Genomic DNA, 18255 nt, shown 5'->3' on the forward strand with positions numbered 1-18255 from the left:
TGTGCCCATCTTCCTCCACTTTATATGTGGGATGCCTGCCACGGCATGGCTTGATGAGCCGGGTGTAGGTCTGTGCCCAGGATCTGAACTGGCAAACACTGGGCTGCAGAAGGGAGTATGCGAACTTAACTGCTGGGCCACTGGGCCGGCTCCAGTACTTCATTCCTTTTAAGGGCTGAGTAATATTTCATTGTATGTACATCCATCCACAGATGGACATTTGGGTTGTTTCTACCTCTTGGCTGTTGTGAATAGTGCTGCTATGAACTTTGTGTATAAGGATTTGCTTGAGCACTTGTTGTTTTTTTTCCCAAAGATTGGCACCTGAGCTAACACCTGTTGCCAATCTTCTCTTTTTTTCTTCTTCCCCCTCACAGCCCCCCAATACATAGTTGTATATTCTAGTTGTAGGTCCTTCTGGTTGTGCTATATGGGATGCTGCCTCAGCATGGCTTGATGAGTGGTGCCATGTCTGTCCCCTAGATCTAAACCAGCGAAACCCTGGGCCACCGAAGTGGAGTGCACGAACCCAACCACTCAGCCATGGGGCCGGCCCCCATGCTCAAGTTTTTACAGAGATTTGCAGCCAAAATGTTTGGAGAACCTACAGGCCACTACATTTGTGACAAGAGAAGACTCTGCCAGGGCTGGTCCATGGCCGAGTGGTTGGGTTTGTGCGCTCCGCTTTGGCCGCCCAGGGTTTTGCTGGTTCGAATCCTGGGCATGGACATGGCACCGCTCATCAGGCCATGCTGAGGCGGTGTTTCACATGCCACAACTACAAATACACAACTATGTACCAGGGGGCTTTGGGGAGAAAAAAGAAAGATAAAATCTTTAAAAAACCCCACAAAAAACAAACTCTGCCTTGTGGAACCAGGTTTTAGAAGGCTATCTTGAGCCAGAAGGCATTCCAAGGGAGTCCTCTGCCCAGCTCTGGGGAAAACCTCAGGAGAAGGCTTGCTTTCTCCTTGGAAGCATCGACTACTTGTTCCACATTTTCCCTCTGTCCCTGGACGCCAGCTGGCCCCCACTCAGTTTGGGCCGCACTCAGCTGGTCTTACTTATCTCTTTCTTCTGGGGGGAAAGCTAAACACAGGTAGGGGCTTTCAAAAAAACAGATTAAAGAACTAGGTTGGACCTCATCCCTTCCTCCCATACACGAAGGAAGCACCAGGATTTTTATAGACTTGGGAAAATACACACCCTGGCTTAGAAGAGTTTACCATATGGAGTAAAAACAAGTTCCCAAGATAAAACTACAAAAACAAATATTCTGTACGTCAGGTCTTGTAAGTTTTGCAGAACTCACTAAAGGGACCCACTGGGAGATGAAGAATCTTTATCATAATCACTCTCCTATTCCTTTGTCAACACCTTCTGATCCACAGAGTGGACATTCTCTCAGGAATGCTGGGCATGCGGAGATGCAGGGGCCAGGAGTACCTGAGAGAACGAATGAAAAACTAACGGAGGAAGCATGGACGGAGTTGGGGCTGCCCCAGGCACTGCCTGGCAGGGAGCTGTGAAATAGAGGGAAACAAGTGAGCCAACAGTGGGGCAGTGAACTCCAGAGGAGGCAAATGGCTCCCCAGCTTTCATAGCCTCTTCACGCCGTGAAGTTTCTCACCTGCCCCATCAGTGGGTCTTCCTTCAGGTGTCCAAAGCTCCAGGCTATGCCGACCACATAGGTGACTCGATAGACATCCCTCAGTTTCCCTGGTTGTGGCCTTACAGGAGGCAGCAAAGGAAGGAGCCTGGAGACCAGTCTTCCTGCACCTAGTGTCTACACCTGCCGGGATAGGGGAGGAGACCCCGTCCCCAGTGACACCTGCCTACACACACCTGACTCCTGACGCCGCGGGGTTTGGGTGGGAGGATCTCGGACCGGTTGCCCCGGCCTGCCCTGCAGCCGATGGCCCCACTTCCCCGCTGCCTTGGCAGCACGCACCCCGGCCATGCCTCGCACCCCTGGCGGGCGCGCGCAAAGCACACTCCTGTCTCCGACACACCTGCTGGCAACCGAGGGACCAGCGCGGGCCCGGGGCGCCCAGGGTTCCCCGCCTCGCCCCCGGAGCGTGCCATCGCCCAGTGGGCATGAGGAGGGGGCAGCGCAGCGGGCGCAGGCAGGAGGCGCGGGAAATGGGCAGTTGAGCGGCCACGGGGCGCAGGCGAGGCGGCCTGCTCAAGGGCTTCGGCCGGGTGACCCGCGAGGCACAGCTGGAGCGAGTGGGGACCGTCCCGGGGAGCTGCAGAGTGGGCTTGCAGGGATGGTGGGCCGCGGGGGTGGCTTGCGGGGAAGGCAGGGAGGGGGCTCTGGGCGCGCACTTGGGCAGGGCGCTGGGGTAGGAGCCGCTGGGGCATAGGGCCACGTCTCACGGCGCGGGCGTCCATGGCTCCTGCCGAGTGGCCGTGCCCCGAAGAGAAGCTTGTGGCCGGATTGCAGTCTCTGCCCGACAGGATCAAGGAAGAGAGGGGAGGGGGACGGGTGATGCCTCCCACCTCCCACCTCCCACGACGCAGTGAGTGCAGTGGGCAAGCCAGCCCAGAAAGTGTGAGGCCTGGCCCTTGCAGGTGACCTTGGGCAAATTTCTGGGTAGTGGTCTGGGGCTTGGTCCTGCTGTGACTGGCCCCCGCCACCCCCCAACTACGGCTGCCTTTGCTGGGTGGTTGAGACAGTTGGGGATATGTGTGTAAACTTCCTGCGCGTTCCTGTGCTCTGAGCCAGGGCACAAGAGAGCTTTCCCCACTCCTGCAATGAAACAGGCTGAACCACCAAAAGAAAATAGAAAGGTTAAATGATAGCTACACTGGCTGGGTTTGATTCCCAGCTGTGTGACCTGGGCAACTTACTCAACCTCTCTGTGACTCCATTTCTTCAGTATAAAATCAGGATGTGTGAGGGTTTAAATGAGTTACTCGACGTCGTGTTAATTGCAGTGCCTGACGTGTAAGTGTGAGCTATGATGAGCTGTGATGTTCGAGGAGCTGGGCAAGGGGATGGTACTTTCCAGATTCTGATTCCACTGTCAGTCCTGCATTTGTGAAAGTACTCCACCAGGGCAGACAACACACAGACACACACAGGAGCTCAGAGTGGTTTCTACCCCGTCTTCCTGGGTCCTAGCTCTGGGAGTTGCTAGAAAAAAAGACCCGTCACTGAGGCAGGGAGGCTGGCCTCCTACCCCACTGGGGAACTTGAAAACTTACAGAGGGGGTCTGGGCTACGTGGGTGACCAGTGAAGGGACTAGGGTGGGTAGGAGACACCAGCAGTGAAATCTCAGGTTCCCTCTGGGTCCTAGGATCATCCAGGGTTGTCTGAATTCCCTTTCAAAATGAGCGTTCTCAAGTCTGGCTGATTCATAACTTAGTTTAATCCCTTGTGGGGTGCATCCTGGGCAGCAAGGAACCTCCGTCTGCCACAGAGGGTCCGGCCCAGATGGAGGAGACTGGTCCTTTCTGACGACTGGCCCTGGCTTCTGCCTTGGCACCTAATTGAGGCCCATCTTCCCAATCAACAGCAGGCTGAGCAGCCCCAGGCTCCCCTCTCCCTGTGCCAGGCTCCCTATTGGCCTCACTTGTACCCCCTGCTCCACTTCCTGTAAGATCTAAGACTCTTTGGATGTTGGGCTTGTAGTCCTGGACTGGCCCTTGTTCCAGAAAGGTGGGCAGACAAGCAAGCAGGGTCTGGCAGGGGAGATGTCTGGTCGACCCTCAGGGCCCCGGGTCCCACCGGGAAATGTGCTCCTGAGCTGGAAAGGAAGCATAAGAGCGTGAGGCACAGTGGCAGCCCAGGCAGTCCTGGGATGGGGACCCTGCTGCACTTGGTTCAGAAGTGCCCATGGCCACGGTCCCTCGTGGAGCTCCAGACCCTGCCAGCAGGTACTGCTGGAAGCTGGTTCTGGGCCAGGTTTCACCTCTGCCCCCACCTTAGTTCATGGGGCTTTGGGGAATCAGGGACACTGGGGAACCCGACAGTTCCCCAAGTAGTGGCTTTAGTGACAGGAGGAAAGAGACCTTGGAGAAATCCCTGGCCAGCTATAGTTCTGTTCCTGTCACTGCGTGGACATGCTATGTGAAGCTGGGCCCATCTGTCCTCCTCTGGGCCTCAGGTGCCCGAAGGTACAACAAGGCCCTGAGCAGGACATCCTTGGTGCCCTGTGTGCTCAGACACTCTCTGGCCTGTGACCTGGATATCCTAGCACCTGGAGTGGGCCAGTGGGTACCCCAGGGGACAGGGACCAGAGGAGGGGAGCCATGGGAGGGACCTCACCAAACTGGCAGATGTAACGATTTCGGGTTTTACAGCGTTGGTCGTTCCAGTTGAAGGCGGCCGAGGCCTGCAGCTCCACGCAGTTGCCAAACCTGCCAGGGCCCGAATGGCAGGTGCTCAGGGTAAAGGAATGAAATTAGGAATTTTGGGGAGGCTTAAATCCTCCACCCAGCAGGCTCCCTGCCTCTAAGAGGCCTATGTGCCCCCATCCTGCACATGGGGCTTCTGGGAGCCAGACCACCCCCACTCCAGGACCCACGCCTGCTCCCCAGACCACTGCAGCTCTTCTCAGGGAAGCTGGGAGGCCTTGGCAAACCCCCTACTGGGGTAGCAACTCCACCTACCCACCTCCAGCACTCAGCCACACCAGTCAATGAGGTGGGGGGACCTGGAACAGACAAGCCCATGTCCGTTCTGCCTCCCAGCTGGGAGAAGGTGTGCCTGGGAACCTGACCAGGCCAACTTCCTCTAGGTGATGGACCAGGGACATAGGCCTGGCTGCTGTCAAGGAGGGGGAGGGCTAGGCGAGGTCTTTGGAGCCCTTGGTGGCCACACAGCCTGACTACCTTCAGCCCTGTCACTCCTGCCCTGGGCATTCCTGGGTATTGAAGACCAGGGCAGGGCCACATAAACAGAAGGGCCTCAATACAGGCTGGCTGGTGGGTGGATGTGTGTGTGAATGGGTGCAGGTGGGCGAATAGCTAAATAATGGATGCCAGAATCAGTGTATTGATACAGACAGAGGGAGCGTGGTGGGGGGAGGGGTGGATGGCTGGTGGAGGAGAGGAGGAACAGCTGAGGGGACGATGGGGACCGGTGCACGGACGAAGCCTTCTTGAGTTCTCTCTCTTTTACATGGAGGCCAAGGATGAGCCTCTTCTCAGCACTGTGCCTGCACCCAGCTGTGCCCGGACTTCTTGGGCACCAGGGAAGGCCCAGACCCTCAGAGGGCTCAGCCAGGCAGCAGGCCGGGTGGTGGTTCTTCAGTGCTGTTGGGAGGCTCAGCAACAGGCCCGGGTGAGAAGGTGGGCTTGGGAGGGAAGGCACCCCAGACTCACCCCTGGTTGTCAGGCTGCCCGAAGGCAAAACTGGTGAAGGACTGGTGCTCCCCAGTGGTCCAGCGGAAGGAGTCCTTAGTGGTCTTGTAGGTGAGCCCTGGGCCACAGCAGCCAAGTTTGGCCCCACTACTGGGGATCCCTGGGCCGCACCCAGAGCCCAGGCTCCCTGCTTAATGCCTGCCCAGCCCCCAGCCCTTAGCCCCCTTCCTAGCTCTTCCAGACTCGCTGGCGGTTCTCCCTCCCCTCAGCTCTCTTCCCAGGGAAGGGGGTCACCTCCTGACTACTGACCCCGTTCTGGGCTCCAAGCCCTCACCACATACACCCTTCCTGTGGTGCTCTGGGTTTCCAAGGCCCCAATTCCTGGAGCAGAGTGGGGTATCCCAGCCCCTGCAGTCACTGCACCCCCAGCCAGTCAGGCACTCACCGATCCAGAAGTTCCTGGTCTCAAAGTCACTGTCGGTCACCTCGTTGGTGGTCTCCAGGCGGCCCAGGTAGAAGGCGAGGATGTCCTGCACTTTCTGGCTCTCAATCTGGGCTAGCACCCCGCCCTTTCCCTGTAACCCCCACTCTGGGTCATGCTGGCAGGGCCCCAGAGCTGAGGCCAGCCCTTCCTGCCCAGCCTGCCACCCTACCGCGGTCATGGATGTCAGATCTGTGTGCTGGCCAGGCTGTCGTCATCACCCCCACCACGGCCTCCTGCCTCTTAGAGTAGGGGACCCCTTCCTCTCCCCTGCCTGCCTCTCCTCTCTCTGTGCGCAGGGGCCCAGGCTGGCCTCAGAACGGTTTTGTTTCATCTGCTCAGTGTCTTAAATACATTTGAATTGGTTGTTGACGTTAATAAATCCCAAGATGCCAATGAAAATCTGAATTTCCGATTCTCTTGAAAAATCCTAAGTTCTGGCCTCCCTGAACTCGTATTCCTGTCTGGCAGCCTGCAGCTGGCACTGACTTAAGATGGCCCTTTAGAGGGGGGTTGGGTGGGTCCTCATCCCTGGGTCCTTTAGCTCATTAAGTGACCTCCAGGCTTCCATGGGCCTCTGAGTTTGTGACTCCTGGTTTATACTAATGATGAGAGTCAGGTCAAGAGAAGTCGAGGGAACCATCTCTTAGTCCAGGGTCCCTCCATTAAGACCCTCGCTTGAGACTCTGGGGGGTCCCTGGGAAGTCAGGGATTGACCGTCACCTGGCATTTCATCTTGGCTCCATAATAGGTGTCTGCCTCCGAAGACACCATGAAGCAGTCTCCATCAATCCTCAGGTCACAGGTGTGGAAGGGAAAGTGCACCTTGGCTGGGGGAGGGGAGCCTGAGTTCATGTGTGGGGACCTCAGAATCGTTACCCCTTCTGCCCTGCCAGGAAGCTAAGCTCAAGGTGCCCCTTCCTCTGGCTATCCGCTCTAAGCTGGAGAGTGGGTGGGGGTCAGTGGTGTACTGGAAAATGGGTAACAACCAGCTCTCGCTCTAAGAAAAAATCTACGATGTGTAGCATTTGCCAATTTCTGTGGTGTAAATACCCCACCATGGCCAATTTCAAGCTGCCGATGTGATGTCACTGAATGGGGAAGAGATGTGGGCAGTGGGCTCCTGTGAGCTGGTATGAGTTGGATCCAGCACTCCACCGAGAGAGTCTGGGAGGAGCCTGACCCTTCAGGGGCCTAGGGGCAGGACTCACTGGCACACTGGGCTCCCCCGTAGCCAACATCACAGATGCAGGAGCACTCCTCCTCCCGGAACCGGCCATGCACACACTGCACGCTGCACCGCACTGCCAGGATGGGGCAAGAGGGGATGGCGCTCAGCCCACATTCCCTGGACCCCATGCTGCCCCTCGCAGGCCACAGATGCATGGGGAATGGCCAACCAAGGCAAGAACATCCCTCTCAGGGATGGAACCCATCAGGCCTTCCACCGCTGCCACCCTTGGTGTCTTTGGTTTGATCTCATTGTAGAGAGGAGCAAATTCGGGTTTGGAAGGCAATCTGTCCATGGACACAGAGCTGGGGAGTGGGGACAGTGGGACAAGAATCCACTTCTGGATCCTAATTTTGTCCTCCTCCCACCACCTCAGAGCCTAAGGGGCCAAATCTGATTCCACTTTGAATCTCCTGCACAGCTCTGGATCTGGCAGATAGTCGGTGCCCAATGAACGCTTGTTGAATGACTATATGTAGTGTGCAGATCAGCAAATACATGGTCAGCACCCTCTAACTCACTCAAGACTCCTTCAAAACCCTCTCAGTGAGTGTAGTGCAGTCCCTGGACACACCACATGAGCATGTGTGCGAGCATCCCAGCTCAGTACCTCCTCACCCCCCGGGGCGCCTGCGTGTGCGCTGGGCCCAGACTTCACTCACTGGGTCCCCCAGGCAGCTGTGGTCTGGAATTCCAGGTGCCCCTCACCTTGGCAGTATCTGCCCGTGTAGCCAGGGGGACAGTGGCAGTGACAGGTGCTGACGTTGAGATGACCATGGTTCCGGCAGCTCATGCGACATGGGTTCCTGGGGACCTCTGGTTAGATGAGGAGGGAACTCTTAGAGGGGGCCTTCTCCAGGCAGGTGCCTCTCTGGGTGCTGAGGCCCAGGGCTTCCAGGATAGCCCCTCAGGATGCTGCCACCCTCCTCCAAGGTCACTAGATCAAGTTCTCATGCACCCCATGCTCCAGGAGGAGGCAGCAGCATGGGGCACTTACCACAGAGCCCGCCCGCGTGGTCCCAGGCTTTGAAGCAGCCCGGGACGCTGGCTGTGCAGAGTGAACACCAGGCGCCCTTCTTGTAGGGGACGATTGTCTTCCCGTTTACCTCCCAGTTGCCTCTGTGAGAGCAAGCACCAGAGGGCTGGAAGGGCCTGGCCCTGGGCAAGGCAGGAACGGGCCTTGCTGCCTGCCCCAGTGGCCCCTTCAGCTCCTTCTGGCCCAGCCAGGGAGTCAGGGAGCTGGGTGAGACAGGGAGATTTCCTAGGAAAGAAAAGATGACCTCCAAACTCATACTGGCAAATTCCCCGGAAGCAGGATAGCGCCTCCCGGAAGGATATCTGAGGAGAAGCCACATTCTGCATGGCCAGAACGGTAGATGCTGCCCACTTCTGTACCCTCTCCCTTTCCCCCTTCTTCCCTCTTCCAAGGTACAGACCAAGGTGCAGACCAAGGGGTAAAGGCCTTTTGGGTGGGTGGATGGGCATCTCACCTGGTGAAAGTGTCCCCCCCCCCACCCCAGCAGGGGATGGCAGGGAAGCTGCTGCGGTGGGGGCTTACCCGGGAGAGTAGGCACAGACAAAGGCTTCCAGCTCAGCCTGAGCCCCAGAGCAGGGATGCCGCCCACAGCCCAGCTGGCTCGAGGTGGCCCACACGAGCTGCGGGAGACACAGTGGCTCAGAAACTCTATCACAGGCCACCCCCACTCCAAGTCTAGGGGCCAGCAGCACAGATGATGCTCGCCTGGGGAGGGGAGACACAGCTTTTGCCCCAAACCAGGCAGACTGACAGCTCCCTCACCCCCCTGGGGCCTCAGGAGCTGCAGCTGTGCTAGGCAGGGCTATGAGGATGGGCGGGAATAGTCTAGAAAAGCTTTCTAGGTGCGGAGTGAGGGTTAGCAGATACCTGAAGGGAGGGGAGATTGTGGATGGGTGGAGGAGAGTGGCAAAAGCAAGTCTTGGACATCAAAGGTCTTGTGATGGATTGCAAAAATGGATACAACCCTTCACTTCTCCCTATGGCCCCCTCTTTTAAATGTGGCTTTGCATTTCTTTGCATCAGGAGGAGGACTCTCTTTCCCACATTTTGAACCTGGCTGGCCCTGTGACTTGCATTGGCCAACAGAATAAAGCACAAGTGATACTAAGCTGGTTTTGAAACTAAGCCTCAGGAGACCTTGCAATGATCACTCACTCTCATAGAACTCTCATGCTCAGCCACCACATGAAGAAGCCCGCTGGAGGTTGAAAGAGCTCATAAGGCAGAGATGAGCCAGCTGAGCCCATGCCAACCATGCAACCCAGCAGCTGATTGTAGTTGCACAAGTCAGCCTAGCCAAGACCAGAAGAACCTCCCAGCTGAGCCCAACCCAAATTGCCAACCTGCAGAGTTGTAAGATGCTAAATTTGGAGGTAGTGTGTCATGCAGCAAAACCTCACAGATATAGGTCTTTAACAGTATTCAAACTTGTATTTAAAGTCTTAGAATCCATGACAACTTGGAAACAGTAGAAATGGTAAATACACAGGAATGGCTAGGTAAACTCTGGTAACCACTAAAAATGACAAGTATGAGGTAGGCAGATATGAACATGTAGTCATATATAGGTATCTACCAATTAGAGAATATACATTCTTTTTAGGAGTGCATGGAACTTTTGCAAATGTTGATCCTGTGGTTCACTAAACCATAAAGCAAGATTCACCAGATATCAAAGAACCGATATCCTAGAGGCCACATTCTATGAATTCAATGCAATAAAATCTAAAGTAAATAATTTAGAAGTAAGTAAAGGAGAAAGCATAGTTTAGAAACGTAAATATACACTTCAAAATCAAAGACAACATCATGATGAAAAATAGAAAACACTTGGACTAAATGACAATGAAAACACTAAATATCAAAACTTATGGGATGCAGCCAACAAAGTTTAGAGGGAAATGTATAGCTTTAAAGGCATAGAACAGAAATGAAAAAAGACAAAATTAATGAGCTGAGAACCCATACCAAGAATATAAAAAAGAATAATAAAATAAACCAAATAAAGGAGAAGAAAGTAATAAAAATAAGAGCAGAAATTAATAAAAAGGGTAAAAACAAACAAAAAGTTAATTTGTTAAAATAGACAAACCTTTGGGAAGATTGATAAAGAATAAAAGAGAGAAGGTACAAATAAAGTTGGGAATTTTAAAAGGACATAGCTACCGACACAGTAAGTATTTTTAAAATCTGTTTAATTCTAGTTTTACATCTCTGTTAAATAATTAACAATTATAAAGTTTAAGTTTTCTCACTGTCACCGTCTACCTGGCATTTTTTTGTATAGATTCAGGAGCTTATATTACATTTGTAATTGAATGTTAATGAAAAACAAGCCACCAACCCTTTTTTTTACCAATTCATTTTTCAGAATCTGAAAGACTATGCATGGGCTATTCTATTTATAATTAACTCATAAAATAAACTTTGCAACAAATAAAAAAAAGAACAATCATGACCAATAAATTGAAAAATATAAAAGGGAGAATTTCCTGGAAAATAGAAGCTTGGCAAAACTGTCTCAAGAAGAAACAGAAAATCTGAAATGACCTATGACCATTTCTAAAAGTTGAATCAGTAGTTAAAAATCCATGTAAAGGGGGCCGGCCCCGTGGCCAAGTGGTTAAGTTCACACACTCCGCTGCAGGTGGCCCAGGGTTTCACCGGGTCAGATCCTGGGTGTGGACATGGCACTGCTCATCAGGCCATGCTGAGGCGGCATCCCACATGCTACAACTAGAAGGACCCACAACTAAAAATACACGACTATGTACCGGAGGGCTTTGGGGAGAAAAAAGAAAAATAAAATTTTTTTAAAAAATCCATGCATACATCCACATCCACACAAAAAACAAACAACCCAAAAATAGAACAATGCCCAAATAGTTTTAGTGGAGAGTTATAGCAAATATTATAGAAATTATTCTAGGAATTAGAAAAGGAGGAAAGCTTCCAACTCACTTTGTGAGGTCAATATAGCATCACTATAACTCAAGTTAGGGCAGTATGAGAAAAGAAAATCAGAGGTCAATTTCACTATCAAATAATATTTAGCGGGCTGGCCCAGTGTTGTAGTGGTTAAGTTTGTGCACTCCTCTTTGGCAGCATAGGGTTCGCAGGTTTGGATCCCAGGTGCAGACCTACACACCACTGATAAAGCCGTGCTGTGGAAGCGTCCCACATACAAAATAGAAGAAGACTAGCACAGGTGTTACCTCAGGGACACTCTTCCTCAAGCAAAAAGGGAAAGATTGGCAACAGATATTAACTCAAGGCCAATCTTCCTCACCAAAATAAAAATAATAATAATATTTAGCAAACCAAATCCAGCAATGAATTAACAACAACAACACACACATGCACACACACCGCATCACATTATTTCACACGACATGACATGTCAAGTAGGTAGATATTCAAAATATTTAACAACCAGTAGGCATGGGTGCTTGCCAATAAGACCAGATGCCGGGCTGGAGTAGGATCCTGGATACCCACTACAGTGCCAGGCCTTCACCTTTTGGTTCTAGATCATAGGAAAGATCCTAGGTGTCCCAGGGAAGAGGCTAGGCCAGGTACATTCTGGGGACTTGGGGTAGCATACTGTTTACTAATATGTAAGTATTTTAGCATTTGAATAACTTATAGCATATGGTGCATAGATAAATTACAGCCTGCCCTGCACGTAGGAAGGCAAGGAGGAGTTAATATTTAAAAATATATATTGATGTTGGTATTCTGATTACGTTTTTTAAAAAGAGCAAACTTTTGGAGATATATACGTACTTATGGATAAAATTATATGATGTCTGAAATTTGCTTAAAAATAATATAGGAGGAAAGGGAAATAGGTAAGGATACAGATCAAATAAGATGAGCTATGAAGCCATGAGCGGATAATTGTTGACGGTGGGTGATGGGTACATGGGGATTCATTCAATGATTCTGATTGCTTTGTATATGTTTGAAATCTTCTATAATAAAATGTTTAAAATATGTGACCAGGAAGATCCAGTGTCATGTAACAGCTTTGTACACACACACACACACAAATTTGTCACCACTTTAGTAATTATGGAAAAACCATATGATTATTTCAAAAGATGCAGAAAAAGCATTTAATAAAACACAAGACCTATTCATGATTTTTAAAATCCTTGACAAACTTGGATTAGAAAGAAATGTCTATAACCTGATAAAGGCTATCTATTAAATTCATATAAAAGAATCAGGAGCCAAGAATAGCCAAGAAAGTTTTGAACAATAATAATAATATGAGAGATTTTCCTGTCAAAAGTTTTTATAAAATCATAATAATTAAAACACAATTTGTGCAGGGATGAACAGAAAGATCAACAGAATAGAACAGAGAACTCAGCAACAGACCTGTATGGATATGTGAGCTCGGTACATGGCTGAGGTGGCATTATGAGTCAGTGGAGGAAAGATTCAACACTCAATAAAGTGTGTCCATGTGGAACAAGAGAAATCCTACGTCACACCAAGCACAAAAAATTCCAGGTGGCTTAATGACTTCAGTATGAAAAAGGAAAACATTTAAACCTTGGAATAAAATACAGGAGGACTCTCCTTCCAATGTCAGAGTAGAAAATGATTTCTTAAACATAAGACAACAAACGGATGAACTATAAAGAAAAAACCCGATAAAATGGATTCCATTAATATTAAAATCTTCTAAAAGATTTATCTTATAAAAGATAGCATAAAGAAAAAATACAAGCCATATGCTAGAAAAAGGTATTTGCTATCCAGATGACCAAGAAAAAGTATAAGAAATATAGGAAGGATGCTTACAAATTAATAAGGAAAAGACACAATCAACAGGCAATTAAGAAAATATGCTCAGTCTCATAGGTAATCAGGGAAATGCAAATTAAAAACAGAATGAGTGGGGGCTGGCCCGACGGCATAATGGTTAAGTTCTCATGCTCCGCTTCTGTGGCCCAGAGTTTGCCGGTTCACATCCTGGGTGTGGACCTAGCACCGCTTATCAAGCCATGTTGTGCTGGTGTCCCACATTTAAAGTAGAGGAAGATGGGCACAGATATTAGCTCAGGGCATGTTAGCTCAGGGCCAACCTTCCTAAAAAAAAACCCAAACAGAATGAGGTGGCATTTCACAGCCTGGAGTTGGAAAAATTATAAGGAACTCGACAACACAGGGAAAGTTGGTGCCATCACTCCGGCAATAGCTAGTAATGTTGTAGGTCTCCATGTGGCTCTCGACGACCCAGCCATTACCCTTCCAAGTGTGTCCTAGAGAAACTCTGGACACGTATGACAAGAGGACCTGAACTAGGATTTGCGGTTGCGGTATGACATGTAATAGTAAAAAAGTAGAAATAACCTAGATGCCCATAAATTGCAGCTTATTCATAATGAATCACTCACCCATGGGTATCTGGATCAACAGAAATAAATCTTACATACCTGGTCTGGAGTGATAAACACAAATGCAAAAGGAGACATGAGAGAGAGCACTTGTGTGGGATTTAATAACACACAACCCACCTTCACACACAGAAAAGGTATGAGAACACTTCCACGTGTACTAGAGGTATTAAAACACGCTTGGGATTTTGCCTGTATTCTTCAGTGCTGTAGCCCGGCACCTAAACAATGCCAGGTATATAGAAGACACTCAACAAATGTTTGTTGAGTGAAAATAAAAGGGGGGGAACATGCTTGGGAGTGATCCACCTGGACTTCAGGACTTCAGGAATGTTACTCTGGGGAGGAACAGAAGAAAGGGCACAAGTAGGGCTTGAGTTTAGCTTCGTTGTTTGGGTTTTTTAAAAAGAGATGAGAAACAAAGTTAACATTTTCTAAATCTAGGTAGTGGGGTAAGAGGGAGCCATTACTTGATTTACTTTAAAAATATTTTATATTTAAAGCTGAAAAACAGAAAACTAAACAAATTGGAGAAAAAGCAACCACCAATTTTAGGACAAACTGTAGCCCTCTGAGCTGACTCCAGGAGCCCAGGGGCCTGGCATCTGGTACCCTGGTCTCACCTGAGTGTAGTGTGTGCAGGTGGCATTGGGGTCACACTCCGCTGCCGCGTAGCTGTACTGCTGCCCCTCTGCGAACCACAAGCCCACCACGTGGATGAAGGATGCCGAGCCCACAGGCAGCAGCTGCACATTCCAGCCCAATTGCGGGGTGGCCCCAGAGGCAGACACTGGGCTTGCGGCCGGGGCACCGCAGAGGGCCGCCCTGGCCTGAGCCCATTGGGCCAGGCTCTCGCTCCAGTCCTGGGGTGGCACAAACAGAGACAGCAGTAGAGGACCTCTAGGCCAGGCCTCAGTGATCCCATTCCCCCACTGGGTGCTGGATCATGCAAAGAGCACTGGACCGGGAGTCCTGCTTGGCCGCCTAACCTCTCTGAGCTGATTCCACCCACTTCACCAGGGCCAGGGAAGGTCAGACAGGACTTGCAAGAAGCTCTCCAAGGTGTGTTGGAAAAAGCTCCTGCAGTGTCTGCACTCCTGCCCCAGAGGCTGGCTCTGCCCAAGACTGAGAGTCCGCATCCTCCCGACTCCTGGGTGGGCAGCCTCAGGCCCTTCCCAGGGCAGCCCTCGCCCAGGGGGACAGGTGTTCCTGAGGAGTACTGGCAGCCCAGGCGATGGGATGGGCTTCAGCTGTAATTTTTCCCATCTGGTAATGTGAGCCTTGGGCAGTGCCCAAGCCTTTCAAACTGGTTCTGTGTTCTCCATTAGGTACAACTAGCCCTGGCCATTGTCAGAAATTGCTCCACTTAGCTTCTCTTCTTCTATGCAAAAAGCCGCAGCAGCCTTGTCGCTGTGTCTATTCCCTGGCCTTGGAGTGTAGGGGCATGAACAGGGAAACAGGACCACAGGGGGTGTGAGGGGGCTCTTGGGCCTCTGTGCTGTGGCCCCCTGGAGCTGGCCCACCCATGCACTGGCTGACCTCCTCCATCACCCCCACCCAATAGTCCTCCCTCCCCTGAAATGAGGGGCTGGGCAGTCAGAATGGCACGTGTTCCCCCGTGACCATGCCCTGGTCGAGTCCAGCCACCTCATTCCAGCTGTGTGACCTCCAGCAGTCCCCAACCTCCATGAGACCCAACGTCCTCATCTGTAAAATGCGGCCAATAAGTTACATATCGGATAAAATTGTCATGAGGGTTAAATGGATGCAGAGAGGAAAGCCCTGTGCTCAGGGCTGATGCACAGCAGGCCTCCAGCAGATGCTGGTTGTGGTTTTGCCTCTGATGAGGGCAGTGGGGACTGCCCGGGGCCCCTCGGCAACCCCATGCCAAGGGCCTCAGCCTCTTCTGGGTAAAAGCCCCAGAGGCCCGCAGGGGTCTGTAGAGCCAAAGCCGTGGGTGTGAGGGAGGCTGAGGGTTGGGGCTCTGCTTGCATCTTTTATGAAACACAGTTTTCTAAGACTTGGCAAAAGGGCCATGAACAGTGTAGAGACTGCTGACCAGCTGATGAGGAGTGCCCCACACCAGACTCTAGGGCTGGGTGTGTGGCGAGTGGCGAGTGGGAGCCGGGACCTGGGCCAGAGGAGGAGCAGAGCTGCTGCAGAGGGGGAAAAAGGGAGAGAGGCGACCCCCACCTGCCTGCCCGCCCCACCCCCACCTCCTGGGAAACTGACCCCTGAGCGCTCAAGGTCGCCATCGCTACACAAGCCTCAGAGGAGTTTATGGGAGGCAGCCATGGGGAACCCTGCCCGCCCCCGCCCCATCCGCCCTCATTCCCTGGCCTGTTAACATGGGCTGGGGCAGCTAGGATCCCACACTATGGGGGCAGCATTTCTGGGCCCCAGGATGATACCTCCAACCCCGCAGCCGCAATGGGAGTGGTGGAAAACCCTACGCCCCTCCCTGGGCCCCAGTGAATGAGCAGGGAACTTGGAGGGGCCCCTCCTAGTTGCCCAGACAAACCCATGGAGAAGCACTGGGTCCTGGTCACACACAAGCCCCGGCCCCCCTCCCAGTCCCCTGCCCCTCCAATCCTGCTGGGATTCCTTTGTGAAGCTCCTCTTTCCTGCTGGCTCCTTCCATGTCTCCTGGTATCCAGGACAACGGGATGGGATTCGAGGAAAAGCCAAAGGACTGCCCCTCTGAGGAGCAGAAAGCTGTGGAGCCCCCAGCAACTATGCACATCCCCTCACTGGGCAAGGTGACTGGCTGTCCCTCCTGCCCTGTCCAGGAGGAAGGACTCCTGCCCCCGCCGCAGCCTCCTGAGTCCTCTTTGGGGTTGCCCCTCCAGCCACCCCTCAGCGACCCTGGGTACTCACCATTCTCTGCATGTTGGCTGCAGGGGGGTGGACCCGGCTGCGCAGGCGGTTGTGCAGGGAGAGGAGCAGGAAACTCTCCTTCCTGCTCAGGGCTGGGGCAGGGATAAGGTCAGGCTGCCTGAGCAGCAGGACCTGGGCAACCCCAGGTGATGGGTGGGGGTCACTATGGCAACAGGAGAGTGCAGCCCTGCCCTTGGGAAACAAGACCTAGGATGGGACAGGAGGATGGTGGGTGTGTGTGGAAGGGCCAGGAGCAGAGGGCTGGGGGCACCGAGAGGTAGAGAAAGGAGTAGGGGTTGGAGAGAGACTGAGATATAGAGTGCTTGGGCTGAGAGCTGGGGGTGAGGGTGATAGAAGGAAACAGCGGCCGGGGGCTGAGCGTGAGGAGGGAACCAGCCCTGGGTTGGCAGCAGCCCCCTGGCTGGGGCTCCTCTCAGCCACTGAGTCTCTCCTGGGGCCCAAGCTGCAGGCTCCGGGCCAGTATTCCTCCTTGATCCCCAGGCCTGGGCCCACTCCCCTTCATTCTTCCTCTCCCCAGCCTCCCCCATCTGTCTAGGGCCCCTGGACTGTCTGAGGGTCGCTCTTTAAACCACACCAGCTTGCCCAGGACTCAGGCCTGGGAACTGGCTTCCAGAAATCCCCCAGCACTCCTCTGTAGAGCTCATAGCTCCTCCACCTCTTTCCTCGCCCAGGTGCTCCTTACCTCCAGGCATCGGAGCCTGCTCTTCCCGCAGCTGGAGTGACTGCATCTCTGCCCAGGCGATGCGGAGGAGAGCCAGAAGCATGGGCAGGAGGCCAGGCCGGCAGCCCCCCATCCCAGCAGTGGGCTCTGACAGCAGCATGGGCCTGTTGGTATCCCCGGTGCGGCCTGGCTCAGCCGTCCAGCTCTGTCCAGCTCGCTTCCCAGGCTGGATGGAGCTATTCACAAACTCCAGGAGTCAGGCTGGGCTGGCAGACAAAAGGGGGAGGTTGTGAGTAATCGGTGTGTCCAAACAGCCTCCCTTTGACGCTGGCATGAAAAGGGACAGACAGTTAGCTCCAGTCCCGAGGCTCCCACCCTCCTCTGGCCACTGGCCTGGCCAGCCCTCCCCGCCGACAGCCGACCAACCTACCCAGCAGTGTGCACTGACCCTGTGGCCTCTGCTAATCATTGCAGGATTATTACAGCCCTTGGGGAGCCCTTGGAGACCCCCTGATTGGCCCGCAGACATTCCAGTGCTGTGGATTAACGAATGATGGCTGTGCCCAGGCTGGGACAGTGTCCTCCGGGCCCATTGGCAGCTTCCACTCCCAGCCCCAGGCCCTGGCTCATGCTATGTGCCCTGCGGGTGGGCAGGGACTGGGCAAGACCCAGGGGAATTCTTTCTTTTCTTGGGAAGTTCCTCCCAACCCCCATCCATGAATTAAACATAGGCAGGTGGTAACCACACACCAGACAGGTGCGACCGGTGGGTTTGTAGGGGAGTGGGCTGGGACTGCACCTGTGGGAGGAAAAGGGTGACTTAGGACAGTCTGGGCAGTGTAGGGGGCTGGGCCCCAGCCCTGGTGCCCCCCGCACACACACACACCCACGTGACTGGAGGCCAGGAGAGGGCAAGGCGAGCCAGTGGGGAGGAGAGCACGTGATGCCCTTGGCTGACTCGAGTCCTGCTGGGAACAAGTCAGCCTCTAGACAAACAGCCGTTGTAGCAGGAGGGCAGTGAATTGCCATGATGCTCCGGGGCCTGGCCGCGGCCCACACAATCCCACCAGGATAAGTTGAAGCAGCTCTGTCCTGTGGCTCTCATTTTTTAGAAAATAAATGGCTGTCCTGTAGGCCATAGCTAAATGCCCACATTCCCTTCAGGGCAGATCACAGGTTATTCAGCCATCCCAAAGGACAGCCTTGCAAGCCACCTACTTCCTCTT

The 18255-nt window shown here is 52.8% G+C and overlaps 1 protein-coding gene across 5 annotated transcripts; it reads right to left on the bottom strand.

Annotated features, from left to right (window-relative positions):
* Positions 1-3357: 3357 nt before the first annotated feature.
* On the bottom strand, positions 3358-17613 carry LOC103552400 (C-type lectin domain family 18 member A-like). Of its 5 annotated transcripts, XR_011537989.1 has the most exons (14): positions 17460-17594; positions 17051-17295; positions 16348-16439; positions 14094-14333; positions 8582-8679; positions 8021-8142; positions 7732-7839; positions 7004-7096; positions 6516-6622; positions 5757-5886; positions 5333-5429; positions 4623-4662; positions 4275-4366; positions 3358-3753 (listed from the first exon to the last, which is right to left on the bottom strand). XR_011537989.1 is itself a non-coding variant. In XM_008522355.2 (13 exons), the coding sequence occupies exons 2-13, from the start codon at positions 17187-17189 to the stop codon at positions 3716-3718; spliced, it is 1356 nt and encodes a 451-aa protein (XP_008520577.1). In that variant the 5' UTR covers positions 17190-17295; positions 17460-17594; the 3' UTR covers positions 3358-3715. The 5 variants fall into 5 exon arrangements, 4 of the variants coding, with proteins under 4 accessions (XP_008520577.1, XP_070468434.1, XP_070468433.1 ...); XM_008522355.2 differs by lacking the exon at positions 4623-4662; XM_070612333.1 differs by lacking the exons at positions 4623-4662; positions 5333-5429 and having other exon boundaries at positions 17478-17613.
* Between the last annotated feature and the right edge of the window lie 642 nt (positions 17614-18255).

Source organism: Equus przewalskii, chromosome 3 (genome assembly GCF_037783145.1).
Source record: "Equus przewalskii isolate Varuska chromosome 3, EquPr2, whole genome shotgun sequence".
Taxonomy (NCBI): domain Eukaryota; kingdom Metazoa; phylum Chordata; class Mammalia; order Perissodactyla; family Equidae; genus Equus; species Equus przewalskii.

What these genes read in the sequence shown, in the direction of transcription:
- LOC103552400 (XM_070612333.1), bottom strand. Translation starts at nt 17,189, where the DNA reads ATGCTGCTGTCAGAGCCCACTGCTGGGATGGGGGGCTGCCGGCCTGGC. An exon ending in CAGCCAACATGCAGAGAATG is followed by an intron (nt 14,334 to 16,347) that starts GTGAGTACCCAG and finishes GTGCCACCCCAG; the next exon opens with GACTGGAGCGAGAGCCTGGC. An exon ending in CCACGCGGGCGGGCTCTGTG is followed by an intron (nt 7,840 to 8,020) that starts GTAAGTGCCCCA and finishes TCATCTAACCAG; the next exon opens with AGGTCCCCAGGAACCCATGT.